The 16,769-nt window shown below is 41.7% G+C and overlaps 1 protein-coding gene across 9 annotated transcripts in view; it reads left to right on the plus strand.

The window, feature by feature from the left end:
- Positions 1 to 16,769, plus strand: part of KAT6B (lysine acetyltransferase 6B) — a 182,803-nt gene that overhangs the window by 155,184 nt on the left and 10,850 nt on the right. For all 9 annotated transcript variants that reach the window (XM_025284797.3, XM_025284796.3, XM_006055858.4 and 6 more), the window contains one exon: positions 16,500 to 16,731. In XM_025284797.3, coding sequence (XP_025140582.3) covers positions 16,500 to 16,731 — 232 coding nt within the window. The remainder of the gene's footprint in view (positions 1 to 16,499; positions 16,732 to 16,769) is intronic.

A 16,769-nucleotide genomic window follows, 5' to 3' on the forward strand; every position in this document is an offset into this window, starting at 1 on the left:
AGCTAGCAACTTTCAGTTTTAACAGTCAGCCTTCAATGGATTACTTTAAAAGAGCTACCACTTACAAACTTTTCAGAACACAATTTAAGTAAAACTTAAGAAAACTAATAAACAGAAATTTAGAGTAACTTCATCCTACCTGAAAATTGCATGCTTTTTTTGGAACAAAATTTCTGATACTGACTGGCCTGTCTCTTGTAGAAAATAGGAGTTTTAATTTAGGAATCTAGTTGGTTGGGTTCCATTGTGCCACATTTTACCTATTAGTAAATTCTAAAGAACCAGGACTGGACGGGAGTCACTAGCTTCTCTCTGAGGCCAAGTTGAGTACCATATCAGGACAAACAGGTTCTCCCCAAGAGCTGGATCCTTAGCGTGGCAGGCCCTGGGGAGACACCACTGCTCTAGTGAGGGTCTCTGGGCATCTCTGTGCCACTGTGGTCAACTTAGGACTACACTTTCCAACGAGTGACCCAGGAACTAGTCCAGCTAGCCAGAGATGTTGCAGTCTCCATAGCTCTAGTGCTAGTCACCTCACCCTGAGCAGCCTCATCCTTTTACCCTGGCACGCATGTGAGTATTATCTTCTCCCTGTTGGATGGAGGCCATGCAGCACTCCCTGGGGGCATAAACTCTGTTGGGTGGGCTACAGGATTAAATATTTTACTTTCCCCTATTTATGAGCCCCACAAGCAAAGCATCAAAGATGTTTTAAGAGACCATGGCAGTGTCTTAGGTACATGATCTGATGAAACACTCTGACCGCCTGTGAGGAGTTAAGCAAATTGAATGAAGGAGCTGTATGTTTGACATGTGCTATTTACCTACTTTTGTGATTTTTATTTAATCGTTTTTCTTTTTTTTCAATGGCACTGACTATTAAAAAAAAAAAAGTGCTCTAGGCTGAGTAAGTGCAAAGTCATTTAGAAAGTTGCATATGTCTTTTATATATTCATGGTTTATTGTCCATCATGGAGGTAAAGTCTTTGTTCTCTTCTGTAATCTCACCCCTAGAAGAGCCTGGCACTGAATTGTTGTTGTTTAAATGCTCAGTCATGTCCAAGTCTTTTGCATCCCCATGGACTACAGCCCACCAGACTCCTCTGTCCATGGAACTTTCCAGGAAAGAATACTGGAGTGGGTTGCCATGCCCTCCTCCAGGGGCTCCTCCTAACCCAGGGATCGAACTCACATCTCCTGCACTGGGAGGTGTTCTTTACTGCTGAGCCATCAGAGAAGCCCCTGGCACTGATCAGGTCTTTATTATTTATTGAATAAATGTTAAATGAATTACCTCAGGAAGAACTTTCTTAATATACTTTCTTTTCTCACATGTGATTCTTAGGAAGAAGAATTTTATCTTATTAGAACATAATTAATTAGGTGTGGTTTGCTCTCTTCCAGATGATGTGTACACCCTGCCTTCTGTTGAGGTCTGGTATTTTTGTTCAAGGGCAGCCTCTGTCTTAGGATCGTATAAGCTGCATCAGAAAGGAAGCTGTCCGTTATCTACTATAACCTTGAGCAGAGAATTGAGAGCTGTGACAAAATGCACATTTACACACAGTTGGTCAAAGAGATATTTATCTTTTCCTGCTTTCATCAGATAATTCGTTTCTTCATGCATTTATTTTGGAAGGAGAATTCCAACTTTAGTCCTAAGAAACTGTCACGGAAGTTTCTTTTGTTGCAGAGCTCTCCCAGCAGCTCTCCTCCCATGGTGAGCGCAGGCTGAGCAACCATTAAGGAATAATAAATTATGCTTTTGAAATGGTGCTCAAGTCCTTTATGGCCTTTTCTAAGATAGGAGCTGCTCCCCCCACCTCCACCATGACACTTGTTGGAAGATAGAACCAGCAGCTGTATCCTCAGACTTTGGCTGGGTTTTGGAAGACATGTTTTGACCTGTGTAATCAAATATAATGATGACATATCTTTTAATAGGATTCTAGTTTATAATATAATAAGGGAAATGGCTATTTTTCCTTATTTTCTCATTATAATATGTTGTACTAGAAGCCTTTGTCATGACTGCTTTATTACGCTGGGCTGAAGTACAGTATATTTTAATATGCTAAAGATAACATCAAGGTTGAAAATTGAGCTCTTCAGTGATTTATTCAGAGTGACTGTTACTGAATGTATTGAAATGAGTTGCATGAGGCAGTGCAGCTAACGATTTATTTATGTATCTTTTTTTTAACTAAGCTTGTCATAAATAAGAGCAAATAAATAGCTCTTATAGAATAGTTTGTATTCATGCATCAATGAAAACACTGTAAATATGAAACATACGACCTACAACTACCATTTTGCCTTACATAGCTGAGAATGTTTCAAGTTTTGGCATGCAGGTGGATTTTTTTTTAACAAGTCTTTTGCCCGTTTCAATTGTTTACACTGACCAGCATTTGCAGCAAGTAGTTTTGAATCCCATTACTGGGCAAGCTCCATTCCAGGTGTTCATATGAGAAAAACCTAGCCTTCAAGAATAAAGGGAACTTGGCAAAACCGTCAGGGCTTCCCCGATAGCTTAGTTGGTAAAAATCCGCCTACAATGCAGGAGACCCTAGTTCAATTCCTGGGTCAGGAAGATCTACTGGAGAAGGAATAGGCTACCCACTCCAGCATTCTTGGGCTTCCCTTGTGACTCAGCTGGTAAAGAATCTGCCTCCAATGCAGGAGACCTGGGTTCGATCCCTGGGTTGGGAAGATCCCCTGGAGAAGGGAATGGCTACCCACTCCAGTATCCTGGTCTGGAGAATTCCATTGACTGTATAGTCCATGGGGTTGCAAAGAGTCGGACATGACTGAGCGACTTTCACTTCACCGGCAGCACCATCACGGGGGCCAGGACTTGTTTACTGCTTTACCCCAACCCACGAGCACAGTATCACACTCATAGGTGAGCCCACAAAAAGTTTGCTGAGGGAGAGAAATAATGAATGCCCAAATGTAGTCTGTCCTCTTCTCCGTGTCAGTGACGGCACCTGTCCGACTGACCCACCCAGCCAGATCTCAGATCTCCTCTCCATCTTTGGTTTTTTGCTTTTTTTTTTTTCCATTCGTTGATCCCTTCATCCTTTCCTTCAGCCAGCACGCTTTGCACAGACTCTGCCGGGGTTGGCCTTGATGATGAAAACATCAGGATAAATGATCTAGTTCTTGCTCACAGGAAATGGGCTCACTAAGGATGCTCCCCACCCACCCACCCAGTGTATGCTGTGTGTGCGAAGCACACTTGGGCTGCATCACTGCAGAGGAGGAAATGCTTCCAACTTCTGTTTCCATTTTCCCAGCTAAGATATATGCAGGGGAAGCATTTTTTCATTATTAACCCAAGAGCAAGAAAGATTTTGTTCCAATTGGTTGAAATTAGTGCTATACCTGGTTTTGGTTTCAAGGGAACTATTCTTTGTAAACATTTTTGCAGCTTGTAGTAGTATGTTTGAAGTAGAATATTGTAAGATAATAGTTTGATAACATCCTCTCTCCAGGAAATTTCTAAATAATATATTTAAAATTTCAGTTGATTGTTAAGCAGAATTTTTTTTTTATATCAATTTGTTTTGGCTTAAGTGATTTTCTTACATTTGTTTAGAATTCTGTTAGGAAAATACTAGTTAGAAACCTGATTTTTTTTTCTCCCTCATGGATTTGTGTTCCATGTGGTTCTACTCTAATATTAGTGCTGCATTTTCATGTTTACCAATATAAAAACCTTGTTTTATACTTATTCACATTGAGTCGTGCTTTGAGCTAACACCATAGAGGAGCTCCTTTTTTCCAACAAAATTGTTTTAAATTAATGTTTATAAAGTGCTTTAAAATAGTTTGGTGGATTAAGAATAATTCAGTTATGCATTTGTCCATATTGAAAAAAATATGCAGTGTGATTATATAGTAGAAGGTTTTGAAAAAAGTTGCTGAAATCTTGAGGAAAATATAATGCAAGTTGACCTCACTATACACAGTATATTTGTATATGTCCTTGGGGGGATGTTTTGGTGATAAAAGTATAAAGAAACACAAGAGATTACTATTAGTCATGATTGCGGTTACTTATGAAGAAGAAAGGAGAAGGGTAAACAGGACGGGACAGGCTGGAGGTTTGTAGGGGGCTAGCTGGCAAGCTTCTACTTCTTGATCCTGGGAGATGGTTACAAGGGCAGTTGCCTTATGATAATCTATTAAGCTGTATATATTTATTTAATATGTCTCTGTGTTTAATTTTTGTTTTTTTTTTGTTTTTGTTTCTTTTTTAAAGAAAGTGATGTTCTTGAAATAGGAGATCATGTCCTATGGTATCTGTTTTAGAGCTTAGACTTTTACATGAACATAAGGGGATTCCCAGGTGGCGCCCCTGTAAAGAACCTGCCAGTGCGAGAGACATAAGAGATGTGGGTTCAATCCCTGGGTCAGGAAGGTCCCCTGGATAAGGGCATGGCAACCCACTTCAGTATTCTTGCCTGGAGAATCTCCATGACAGAGGATCCTGACGGGCTGCAGTCCATGGGGTTACAAAAAGTCGGACACGACTGAAGCGACTTAGCACACACAAGTGTATTTGGTATATTGGCATCACCTTTATGTCAGACTTTGCAGGATCATTTATTTTTTATTTTTAATTGGAGGATAATTGCTTTGCAATGTTGTGATGGTTTCCACTGTACAGCAACATTAACCAGCCGTAAGTCTACCCATATCCCCTCCCTCCTGTGTTTCCCTCCCATCCCACCTCTCTAGGTTGTCACAGAGCACCAGACTGAGCTCCCTGTGCTATACGGCAGCTTCCCACTAGCTATCTATTTTACACATTGTAATGTATATATTTCAGTGCTATGCAGAATCATTTTTATGTGAAGGAAGTATCCTGAAATTTACTAGAATCGTAGCCTCTCAAATGTTAAGTCCGTTAGAAAACCAGCATTCCTGTAAATTATGCTTCTGCTCTTAAAACTAGAGAAACATAAATGAAGGCTATATGTTAACCCAGGTGATAAAATAGAGGATGCGGGCAAGGAACGGCTGTGCAGAATAGGGGTGAACTGAGGAGAGAATATGGAATGGAAAGACCAAAGAGATAAAGAAGAGACACTGCAGCATCAAGATTGTTTTTCCTTTTCTCTTCCCTCTCTTCCTTCCTTCTTTCTTTCCTCCATCCCCCCACCTTCCCTCTCTTCTTTCCTTGTTCTTTTTTTTTTAATAACTTAATTTGTTTATTTTATTTACTTTTTTGTGTTTAATCTTTGGTTGCACTGGGTCTTCGTTGCTACACGCAGGCTTTCTGCAGTTGGGGTGCAGTGGCTTCTCTTGCAGAGCACGGGCTCAGTCATTGTGCCACTCGGGCTTAGGGACCACAGCATGTGGGATCTTCCAGGATCAGGGAACAAACTTGGGTCTCCTGCACTGATTGGCAGGCAGATTCTTTACTACTGAGCCACTAGGGAAGCCCCCCACCCTTTTTTTCTTTTTTTGATCCAAAATGAGGGAAAGCAATAGTGGCAGACACTGTAAGTGTAGGAAATTGCCCTTCCGCCAAGAATGCTGAGTGTTCAGCATTCTGATATTTGGGGCAGATTTTTAGGCACTAGAAACAGTGCTTACAGAAGAGAAAAGATGTTTAAAAGTTAGATTTTTAAGAAAGGTAAGGAAAAAGGCTAGAATGTCTTAAAATGAGAATAGATTCTGCTGATTATTTGTTGCAAAAGCAGGCTTCCTCCTTCTAAAGAAACAGATGATTCTCTGTAGATTAGAAGTCCTTCCCTGTGGTTTGCCCAGTATTGGAGCTTTTCCCCATGAATTTAAGGAAGCTAATGAGATTTTTTTTTTCCCTACCAAAGCAGAAGAGCCATCTGAGGACTCGGACAGCCTTCTACCCCTGCAAGTTTCAGTTGCATCCAATTAAGAACTTACAGACCATAATGAATATTTTTAGAGAGGAAATAAATTGAATGACACCTGTGAATTTGTTTTAAATGTTGTTTATTTTACCAGATAATTTAGATAAATCTCTCTTGAAGAGGAAGAGAAATCATGAGTTTTCATGAATAATCTGGAGCTTTTCAGAGGATTACTTTGAAATACCTCCCTGCCGACTTTTCATAAATTAAGCATAAACTTTCTTTGACCTCATCACACATAATTAAATAGCTCTTGAAGGGTTAAAAAGCTAAAAAGCAATTCTGTATCTCGATCCCCATTCTCCAGCAAAATTATACAGGAAGTTTCTTTTGGTTCTCAAGCAGAGTAATTACAAGAGACAGTTACATAATTTACAGTTTCAGCCTGTTCGTCCATAATCACACACTTCCACCTAGTTGTATATACCCCCATGAGTATCCACATTATACTTTGATTTGTAAATGATGATTGCAGTGTAATTGATTGCTTGCATGTAGCATATTGAATTGATTCTTAAAAATGAACTTTAGCTGTTAACATATCTATTTGAATTCCTATTATTTACGTAGTTTGTGGTTCTTGTGTTCAACAGTTGCATACTGGTTAACAAATTAAATTCCCAGAGCTTTTTTCCTTATTAAATTTGTAAAATGTAGTGTCTATCCACAACCTAACTAGAAAAGTGCCTAGAACACAGTGGGCATTCCACTGCTGAGTGCACTGTTAAACAATCCCAACCTTTTCAAAGTTGGATGGACATTCTTTGATTACCAGAGACCACAGAATATAAAGGCTTACAGGTTTAATACTAGTAATACTATGGCAAAAACTGTGCTAATATTAATATATTGTTAGCACAGCATTTGCTACAGTATTAACTAGTATTAAACCTGTAAGCCTTTATGTATATAATAACAATATATTAATATTAGCACAGTTCCCTCATAGCTCAGTCAGTAAAGAATCTGGCTGCAATGCATGAGACCTGGGTTTAGTTCCTGGGTTGGAAGATCCCCTGGAGAAGAAAATGGCAACCCACTCCAGTATTCTTGCCTGGAGAATCCCATGGACAAAAGAGCCTGGCAGGCTATAGTCCATGGGATCACAAGAGTCAGACACGACTTAGCAACTAAACCACCAATATTAATATATTGTTACTGGAGTCTCAGCTGTTAAGTACTTCTTGAATTAGGGAGCCAATCTAAAAAGTGGACTTTGAGAGATAATCACCTACTAACTGAAGGGGTAGTCACTGATGTCTTTTCATGCCGCTAGTGATGATGCTTCATAGTTTTTTGTTTTTCCAGCAGCTAACATCTAACTGTAGCCAGTTGGACTTTAAGATCCCTATAGGATTAAAGGCTAGAAACTTCCAAGTCCACTGGCAAAACAGCCAGTGACTTGACTGAATACCTCATCCCAGCCTAGCTTCCTGCCCCATCCAGCCTGCAGGTGCAGGAAGCTGCACTTCTGTCAAAACGGGCTCATCAGTAACCCGCTGGGGAGACCACCTTTTATTGCCAGAGGCTTTTTACTTCCAATCCTGTTTGAAAGCTTAGAGGAGATAAATAACAAGTGAAAAGAGAAGTTTCCGACTTTTATAGACCAGTGAAATAGCACTGTTTGTCTAAGTCAGCTGGGGTGATAGGCCATGCTTTGGTTTTAGAAAGTTGTCTCAAAGACAGACCCTTTTTGAAATGTACTTTAAAAACAAAGAAAAATCTTAGATTTTGCTTCCCACTTTTTCCTTTCTTCAGTCTTGCTATATTCTTAAATCTGCTGTGCGGAAAGCTCATCACTCATGATTGGAATTACAACATACTTTGTTCGGTTTTTGAAAATTATAACTGGGAAACACACACACACACACACAGTATTGTGGGGCAGTCGTGGGAGAGCAAACACATGGAAAGGCAAGTTGCTCTTCTGTCTGTCTTGTCTCCCAAATGTGGTTTGAGATCAGTGGCCAGTGTCCATGCTGGTTTAAATGCTCCCCCTTGGTTGGCCGGGTAGGATTAGACCAGACTATTAGAATAACTTTTTCAGCCACCCTCCACTGAAGCTCAGTGGTCAAAAGAAACTCCCGTTTTTGTTTTTTGTAGTATTTAAAGAAGAGTTCAGCTGTAATGTTTTACAGAGAAAGGTCACACAGGTGCAGCATTGTGAATATATACTGTTACATGCTCTGAGCAGATGCTTTATTTGAAATGTGTATGGGTTTAATGCAGTGATTAAAATGTTGTAACTGTTCAAAGTTAAATTTTTGTTACCAGGATTTTGCAAGTTCGATATAAAAATTGTATCCAGATTTCAACTTGGAAGAAATTTAGTTTTTGAAATAGTTTTTCAGATTGAATCTCCAGCGTGGTCTTTTGCCTATTTACAAGAAAGGGCATAGTTTTTAAATGCCAGATTACTTCATCTTAAAAATTTTTTTTGGTAAATTTGTTTTTCCCAAAACTTTCCAGAATTTAAAAGTGGTTTGAACTGTGGAAACCCACAAAAGGTCCCAAAGGAGGGCATTCTTCTGACATGTTTTTCTAATTTCTGTCACCTCAGATGTCATGGTACCAGTACTGTATATTATCTAACCAAGGATGCCTCTGAGTGATGAGTCAGAGCTTAACTTAATTTGCAACAGGCGAGGGCCTCATAAAAAAAAACTAGTTACTTCCCAGATATATTTAAGGAAAGTTGTTTTTTTTTTTTTAATTCTTGCCTTCCACAAATGATTTTCGTTTGGGAGTAAGTGATAGTGACAAATTGATCATTTTGTTCTTTGTCAGAGGTGCCTCATCTTCCTAACAAGAAATTTGGAAGACTGAATCTATTTCATACATGATCACCTTCCTAGAAAAATTATATTTTTCTAATACACCAGACGAGGACCTTGATGGTGTGGTAACATGGCATACGTAAACAAGTATTTCTCAGTTAAATGTTTAAATCAGTGAAGCTTCTGTGAAGTCTGTCACAGAGTTCTCTGCCAAGTGAGCCTCTTCTCCTCTCTGCCGTTAACTCTCAGGTGTCTGTGTTTCCCCCAGGATTCACCTTCTTCTCGGATCTCATTAGGCACCTCTGCTACCACCACAGCCCTTTGTGGGGCAAGACAGAAATAGAGAAGTGGGATTGGTATACCACCTCTAACATCCTGGCCAGGGAGTAGTCCCCAAGATCCTTTGCCTAATATAAACCCTAACACTTCTGAGACCAGCCTAGCTTGAGAGGCAAGAGTTGTGATTGGATGAAATATGGACATCTGGAGCTTTTAAAAGGTTGAGTGATTCTAGTGTGCAACCGGGGTTGATAACCTTTGGGCAAGACCACAAGATAGAAAAAGGAGAAATAAAGAGACAGTGTCACTCAATTAAATCAGTTATTAAAAAACCATTGACTCATTTTTACCCTGTGGCTGTCTCACAAGGGTCTGGCCCTGGTCATCCCCAACTTGGTAACTCATTCACAGATGTGCACCTTCTCCAACACAAGGGTGCCACAGAGGGAGGAGAGTTCCTGCCTCCTGATGTCCTATTTATGAGTTTGTGAGTTTGTATACGCAGAGAATGACCACCCACTCACAGACTCATGGAACTCATCTGGTAAATTCCAGTATGGTCTGTATGGTTATACACACGCACACCCCCACAGCAGCAGGGGCGTCAGGCCCCACATACACATTCCCCAGGGTGGCGGTGGGGGTGGGGGCATGGCTTGAAGGAATACCACTCCTCTTACATGTAGTCTTGAAAGCAAGACAGGGGTGTTCAGTAAAAAAGACCAGTGGCCCTACCACATGACTGAGGAAGAGCCCAGCATCAGTGCAGTCTGCGGAAGAGCCTGTGGGATCTTTGAAAAGGGAGATCTTAAGGGCACCTTAGAGAAACAGACTGGCGTGACCCAGGGCAGCCAGCCTTCCCTCTCCAAAGACTTGCTGTCTCCATTCTCTGGGTTTCACTGGCTCAACCCATGTTCCCAGGGACACACTTGAGTCTTCTGGAACATTTGGGTTTTGTTTCATCTGTCTTGGGACCAGCCCCGGGTTCTTGCTGAAGCCCTCCAGCCATCATTGTTACTGTGATTTGATGCGCTTGCTGTTTCCTAAGGGTAGTCCTTGAAGTTAAAGACTTGAGGACCAAAGGGAATTTGGGGGCACAGAAATGTGCTTGCTGGGAGCTTTTAGTCGCCAGTTTCTTGAGATTGTTCCTGAGGCAGAATATGTTTGCCTTTTTTTTTTTTTTAATCATAGCTTCTTCCTCTAATTTAATTTATGTTTGGGTGGTTAGATGGGGATGGGGGCAGGAGGAAAACTGTCTGAGGCAGTGGAGTGAATGGAATGGTTTTCAGCTGCCTCAAGCAAAAGTAGGAAAAAGGAAAAGGAGCTGTTCGCTGCCTCCTTCTGTCCCACTTTTCTTTCTTTCCCCTACAATAAGGATAAGCAGTCATCAAATGACCAGCTTGAGATTTCTTTCATTCACTATGTTGAATAATAATGATAATACCTAACACTCATTTTCTGTAATATGCCAAGCACTGTTCTACGTGCTTTGTATTCATTCATTTAATTATGAATGACAACCCTAGGTGACAGGTTTGATTGATTACTCTCCACACTTTATGGATGAGGGACCTGAGGCACAGAGGGATTAAATAACTTGCCCAAAGCCACACAGCTGTTACACACGGACTCTGGATTCCATCACAGGCAGTCTTGCTCTAGAACCCTTGCCCTTAACCAACCTGTAGTGCCTCTTACGATCTGTCATACTGTGTTCAGAAAGTGCCATACTGTTTTATCATACTTGTGGCCTTGTTGCCCATCTTTACAAATTCTTCTCATTTTTTATTTAATGCAGATGGTTTCAAAGTATGGTCCAGGGACTGCTGGGGATCTCGGAAGCCCTTTTTAGGGAGTCCACAAGGTCATAAGTGTTTTCAAAGTTATACTAAGACACTGTTTGTCCTTCTCACTCTCATTCTCCCATGAGTATACAGTGGATTTGTCAAGAATTTCATGACCTGTGATACCACAACAGATTGAATACCAAAACAGATAAGAGAATCTAGCTGTGTTTTCTCTTAAGCTAGCTGTAGAAGTTTTGCAAAAATGTTAAACAGTGCTACTCTTCTCACTTTTTATTTTATTTTATTTTATTTTTGTATTTTAGAAAATGATGTCAACACATAATGGGTTTATGGGGGTTTAAATAAATATTTGTCAATTTTTTTCCTAAAATTAATATATGTAGCCCTTTTTATAAACAGAAGCTCTTAAACAATTTGTTTTTAATGTAAAGAGGTCCTGAGACCCAAACGTTTGAGAATCACTGGCTTCATGTATAAACCCTTGCTATTCAAGCATGGTTCATGGTATAGGAACTTGTTAGAAATGCAGACTCTCAAGCCCCACTCCAGACGTACTGAATCAGAATCCAGTTGTAACAAGAAGGGGGTTGTTTGCACAGTGAAGGGTGGGAAGCATAGGCATAGAGACTACAGACAAAGCCACTCTCCAACTCAGTGACCCTGGCTGAATTTCCGCCTGGTGGGGCTTTCGAGATTCTCCACCACCGAGGAGCTGGGTGAGGTCTTCTCACCGAGATGCTTCAGCCACTGTCTTCATTGGCCCTCCTACTGCACAGGGCCATTGTAACATCCTCATCAAAGCCAGCAGCCTTATAGCAGAGTTTATTCCAGTGCTCCTCAAACTTCTGTGCAGCAGAATCACCTGGAGGGCCTGTTAAAGCGCAGGTGCTGGGTCCTGCCGCCAGAGGTTCTGACGAATAGGCCTGAGAATTTACAGCCCTAACAAGTTCCCAGGTGATTGCTGATACTGTTGGTCTGGGGGACCACACTCTGAAAACCACTGGTCTTTATTTAGGCTGTAGAGAGGTCAAGCAGTGTTTATTCAAGCCATAAAATTATGGGAATGTTGCCGTAAACTTCCATGTCTTCAAAACCAACCTCTTAAAATACAGAATATCTTTAAAATTAAAAATTTCCAATTTCGCCGAGGACACATCTGCGCAGGTAAGAATTCAGGCAGATCCAGATCACAAGTCATTTAGAATACTCCTCTTCAAACAGTGAGAAGGCTAAGGTTCAGCCTCCTTCTTTACTAATTGCAAAATCACCACAAAATTTCACTGAGGAGACATAAGTAGCCTGTCAAACTGATTTATCTCTACTGTTTAAACTGATAACATGCCATTTGTCCACTTGGTCACAGAGCTGCTTAACCCCAGAAACCAGTAATAGATGAGTGTTGACCAGTGAATTTCCGAGTGTGGACCAGTGAATTTCCGTCCACAATCATGAGATACATGGTTAGAGCCACTGGATTTGCTCTGATCCAGAGCAGCCATAAATCCCTGGCCTGGTGTCAGTTCGCAGGTTTGCAAACCCAATGCTGTCTATTGATAGGAACCCTTTAATGGGGTTTGCTGAGCTAAACAGGTGTCTGATGAAAACTGTGTAATCCTTAAAGATTATTTTCCCCTAAAAGCAACTGGTTACTCCAGACCCATATAATCCAGATAGATGGGAGTTGGAAATACTTTGCCAAAGTCTGCCCTTTTGTCTTTGAGGAAGTTCATATGGTTTGGCTCCAGGTGGTAGAACATAAAGATGTGCAAGGGTGAGCGTGGCTGCCTTGGAGAGGAAAATCCTTACCCGTGCCCACCCCCTTGCTGGAAAACATTACTCCACTCTGGTTTAGTCTACATTCTTATTAACTTCACTACTGATTTAAAAGAAAAGGAGTGTGTCATACTAATCAAGGATTAACCTTGCGTTTAATTTGCTGGGAGTTCAGTTAATTTGGGAATTTAGGCTGCAAAACCACATCTTGGCCTTATCTAGATTGTTCCTCCTTATCCTGATGCCTACAGGAAGGCAACTCTCTACCACTTTTTTTCCCCTGCCCTTAGGAGAGAATTAACCTCTTCAAACACTGGGGATCAGAGCTAGTTAACATGAGGATTGCTTATCTTACTACAGGTAGGTCAGCCTCAACAGAGGTGAGGTGAATTTGGGCCCCATGCAATACAGCTTAGAAACGCAGACCTCACCTTATTTTTCCTTTCCCTTTAAGCAAATACCTTGATAATCTTTTGAATTTAGTGTGCGGTTCATACACTAAAACTTAGACCTCACTTTCTCTTGGGTAAGTAGTTCCAGTGAAGCAAAATAGGAAGGTAGCTTCCTCAAGATAATTGATGTGGGTGAGGGGTGTTGGCCAGTCAGCTTTAAAGTACAAGTCTCCTGCTCACAGAGTTAAGCGCTTTTCACCAGCACCTCTGGCTCACAATTTACAGGGAATAATTTCACCAGCAATTAATTATACTGCAGCTACTGGGATTTGTCCTCCAAACATCTCTTTGTTTCCAGTCTGAACAGCCAGGTTTCCCCAGGGGTAGTTCAGGTTTTCTGATTCAAAGTATCCAGAGTTGAGGAAAGGCATTAGAGCACCACAGGAATCTATTCACCAGGGGTGTATTGTACTTGTTTCAGATGCTTCAGGATAATATACCGGCTTCCAAGATAAGTGCTTTTTATTTCCCTGCATCTTAGATCAATTATTTGGAATCTTTTTGGTAAGTTAAATTTAAGAGCTGTAACTTCACCACCACATCGCCATAATCACTCAATAAGTAACTGTTCTTACTAAAAATTGTCATTGGGCTCTATAGTGATGATAATTTGAGGAGCCTAGAAAAAGTAGAAGGAAACACAAGATGGCAAGAAAGTCATGATTTAAACCATTCCATGTTATGAAGGTCAGAGTCATAAAGTGCCAGCAGCTACAACTTTTTTGAGGGAAAGTGCCTGCTGCAGGTAAAATTTAAATATGTAGTACTTCAGCCTTGTGCACAAATGGAGTGGAAACGAGACGGCAACTTTTCCTGCTAAACTGTTGTGTATATTTTAACATATTACCAGTGACTTGACTTTACTACCAACGAATCAGAAATTTGTCCTTGGTCATTTTGTTTGTTGAAATGGATTCCGTTTAAACCAAAAATTTCTCCTTCAGGAGAAAAGACTTTGTGAACTTACAGATGGCTCTTAGCACAAGTAGAAGTTCCTTCCAGGGGTGTAAGCTCCTTGAGGGGCTCATGAGTCAGAGAGGAGAAGGGAAAACTGCAGGCAGTGCTGCGATGTCTTTGGACAGTGGCATTGTGTGGTCTGCAGTGTGGTGGGGCGATCATCCTTGGAAACCTGCTTGGTGTGTTCTGGTTGGAGTTTGGGCTTGCAGTTTTTTCTCTCCCACACCGGGGAAAGTATCACTTCCTGGCAGGTGTGGGTAGCCTTTGCAGCCTTTGCTAGCACAGCACAGAGGTGTTCTCTATGAACGTCCAGTGGGCTTGGTATACACATTCTTGGCGGGGCTCAGTCACAGATCACAGACTATGTCCAAGGGAGCGTCCCGGGGAGACAGCCACTGAACACAGTGGGAGCAGCGAGTGCCGAAAGGCCTGTGCCTGGATGTTCTCCAAGACCCCAGGTTGCCTAACCCGTCTGGTCTGAGGCCCTGAGAAGGTGTGTGCTACTCTCTCGGGGTGTGAAAGCATGAACAATTGTGTCATCTGTCTTTGGGGGGAATTCTGGCGGCTTCCCTTTAGCCCAACAAAGCACTCATGGGAAGAGAAGACAGAACAAAGAAATATATGTGCTTCCTGGATAAGGTTGCTCGTCGCAGAGGGGACATAAGGTTGGGAGGGCGCAACTTTGGTGGTACAGAAATCTGTCTGCTGGGCTTCGGGGTGGGGGTGCTTACTGTTCCCAACTGTGGGGTTCAGATGAGAACCAGTGAGGGGCTAGGGAACTTCACAGTCACTGCATCAGACTTAATTGTGGGATCCTGTGGACAAAAATGGATCGTTCCACGTCCACGATACTATGGTTCTTTTCCCCCACCCTCCCTGACTCCCATCCACCCCGGAGGTACAGAGCTGGGACCTCCAGCTGACCCAGTAAATTTCTCAGCATGAACCAGCACTTAGGAGGCAGGTGACAGATGTGCCAGTTGTCTGTGTCCTGAGGTTTGGGTACCCTTTGTATCCTGGTGACAGCGCTTCTGCACACTGACGGGGCATAATCCGGGCCGGGTTCAGCACAGTGGCCACCGCTGTTAGCGTTCCTGGCACGCCGCTGCAGAAAGCCTCTGTGCAGCCAGCTGACGTGTCGGCAGTGCTTTGACTGTCAGATTTCGTGGTGCTTGTTTGCATTCAGTCAAATACTTTGCACTTAAACATGAGTTAAAGAGACAAGTCAAAAGACTTCAGCAAAACCTAAAGTTAAATATGTGCCTGATCTTCATAATGGCGTTCAGATTAAAACCATCAAAATGCAAAATGCTGTGGTTATACCCTTCTAGGGTAAGGCTGGATTTCTTGTTGTATATTTCTGCATTATTTACAGTGATTCTGAGAGGCAGGAAAATGCACCAGAGACATTGCTTTCTCCTTTTAACAAAAAATCCAAAATTGAGAAAATTCTTGAAAATGCAGCCATTTTGGAAATGTAGATAAAGAAGAAAAATGCTGAAGATTTGGGTGGTTTACAAAGCAGCATGGTTTTGTAATTGCTGCCACCTACTGTATGTAGTTGATGTTTGTTTAAATTTAGGGAGTTCATGAAGGTGAGGCTGTTGAAATAGATAATTAGAGCAAGGTAGACATCATTAGTTTATAACATTTCTTCTCTACTCAGTAAGTGGCTCTTAATTACCGAGACAGCCGCCAGCTTTCATTCATTACCTTCAAGTGGGTTTAAAGTTTTTTCTCATTTTAAAGTTCCTTTGCCAAGCAACCTTCACGGTAATGCTGTCGGGTACGTGTTCAAAAGCCTACCATGCTCAGGGCTTTTCTGCGTTTACATGAAACAGTTTGTTTTAAGGAGGTTGTTTTGTTTTAATTTGTAGGAGCAACGGTTGGATTATAAATTAATTTCCATGAAAGAGGTGAAAATAGAGCTAGTGGAGCTGATAGGAGTTGCAGCAGTTGACTTGAAAGACATTCTTTTATTAGTCCTGAAACAAAGCTTTAGATCCGCCGCTAGTTAAATGTAACAAGCAATACAGAATCTCAGTCAACAGAGGCCCTTGTCTTTTATTAAGACCCAGCTGTTAAAGGGTCATTTGGTTCTTCCTGTGGAAAACAACCCCCCCATTAATGTTCAGGGTGGTCCCTTGACAGGATTTCTGAGTAAGTGCCTGACATTTAGTTTTTGAAAGGATCTGAAGCCGGGGGACTTGGACGTTGAGACTTATCAGAAGTAATGGGTTCAACTTTAAATTCGTTAAGTATGCCACAACGTATGCCTGAAATGCTGCCATCAGCTAAATGAACTGACTTACAGGGCTACTGTAAAGGATTCGGGGGCATAAACCTCGTGGATGTCAGATCACTATAACTGGGAAGAGACTATACATGAAATTAATGCACTTCTCCGATGTGATGTTCCTTGTGTGATATGTTGTGATGTGATGTATCTTGTTGCTATTTACAGTGTAAGTCTTACATTATTTTGAGTGGCCCCTGTTCCAGTGTCTGAGAACACCACAGTGAGGTCGACTTTTGCTTTTTCTGCCCTAGGCTATTTGCTTTCTCGAAGAGAGGGCCAAGCAGGGTCTCCTGAAAAGCCACTCTCCGATCTAGGCCGTCTCTCCTACCTGGCCTACTGGAAGAGTGTCATCTTAGAATATCTCTACCACCACCACGAGCGGCATATCAGCATCAAGGCCATCAGCAGAGCTACGGGCATGTGCCCCCATGACATCGCCACCACTCTGCAGCACCTCCACATGATTGACAAGAGAGATGGCCGGTGAGCACCCGTGCCCTGGGCGACCCAGCTGCCTCATA

The sequence above is a fragment of the Bubalus bubalis genome, chromosome 4 (genome assembly GCF_019923935.1).
Source record: "Bubalus bubalis isolate 160015118507 breed Murrah chromosome 4, NDDB_SH_1, whole genome shotgun sequence".
In the NCBI taxonomy this organism is placed as follows: Eukaryota; Metazoa; Chordata; class Mammalia; order Artiodactyla; family Bovidae; genus Bubalus; species Bubalus bubalis.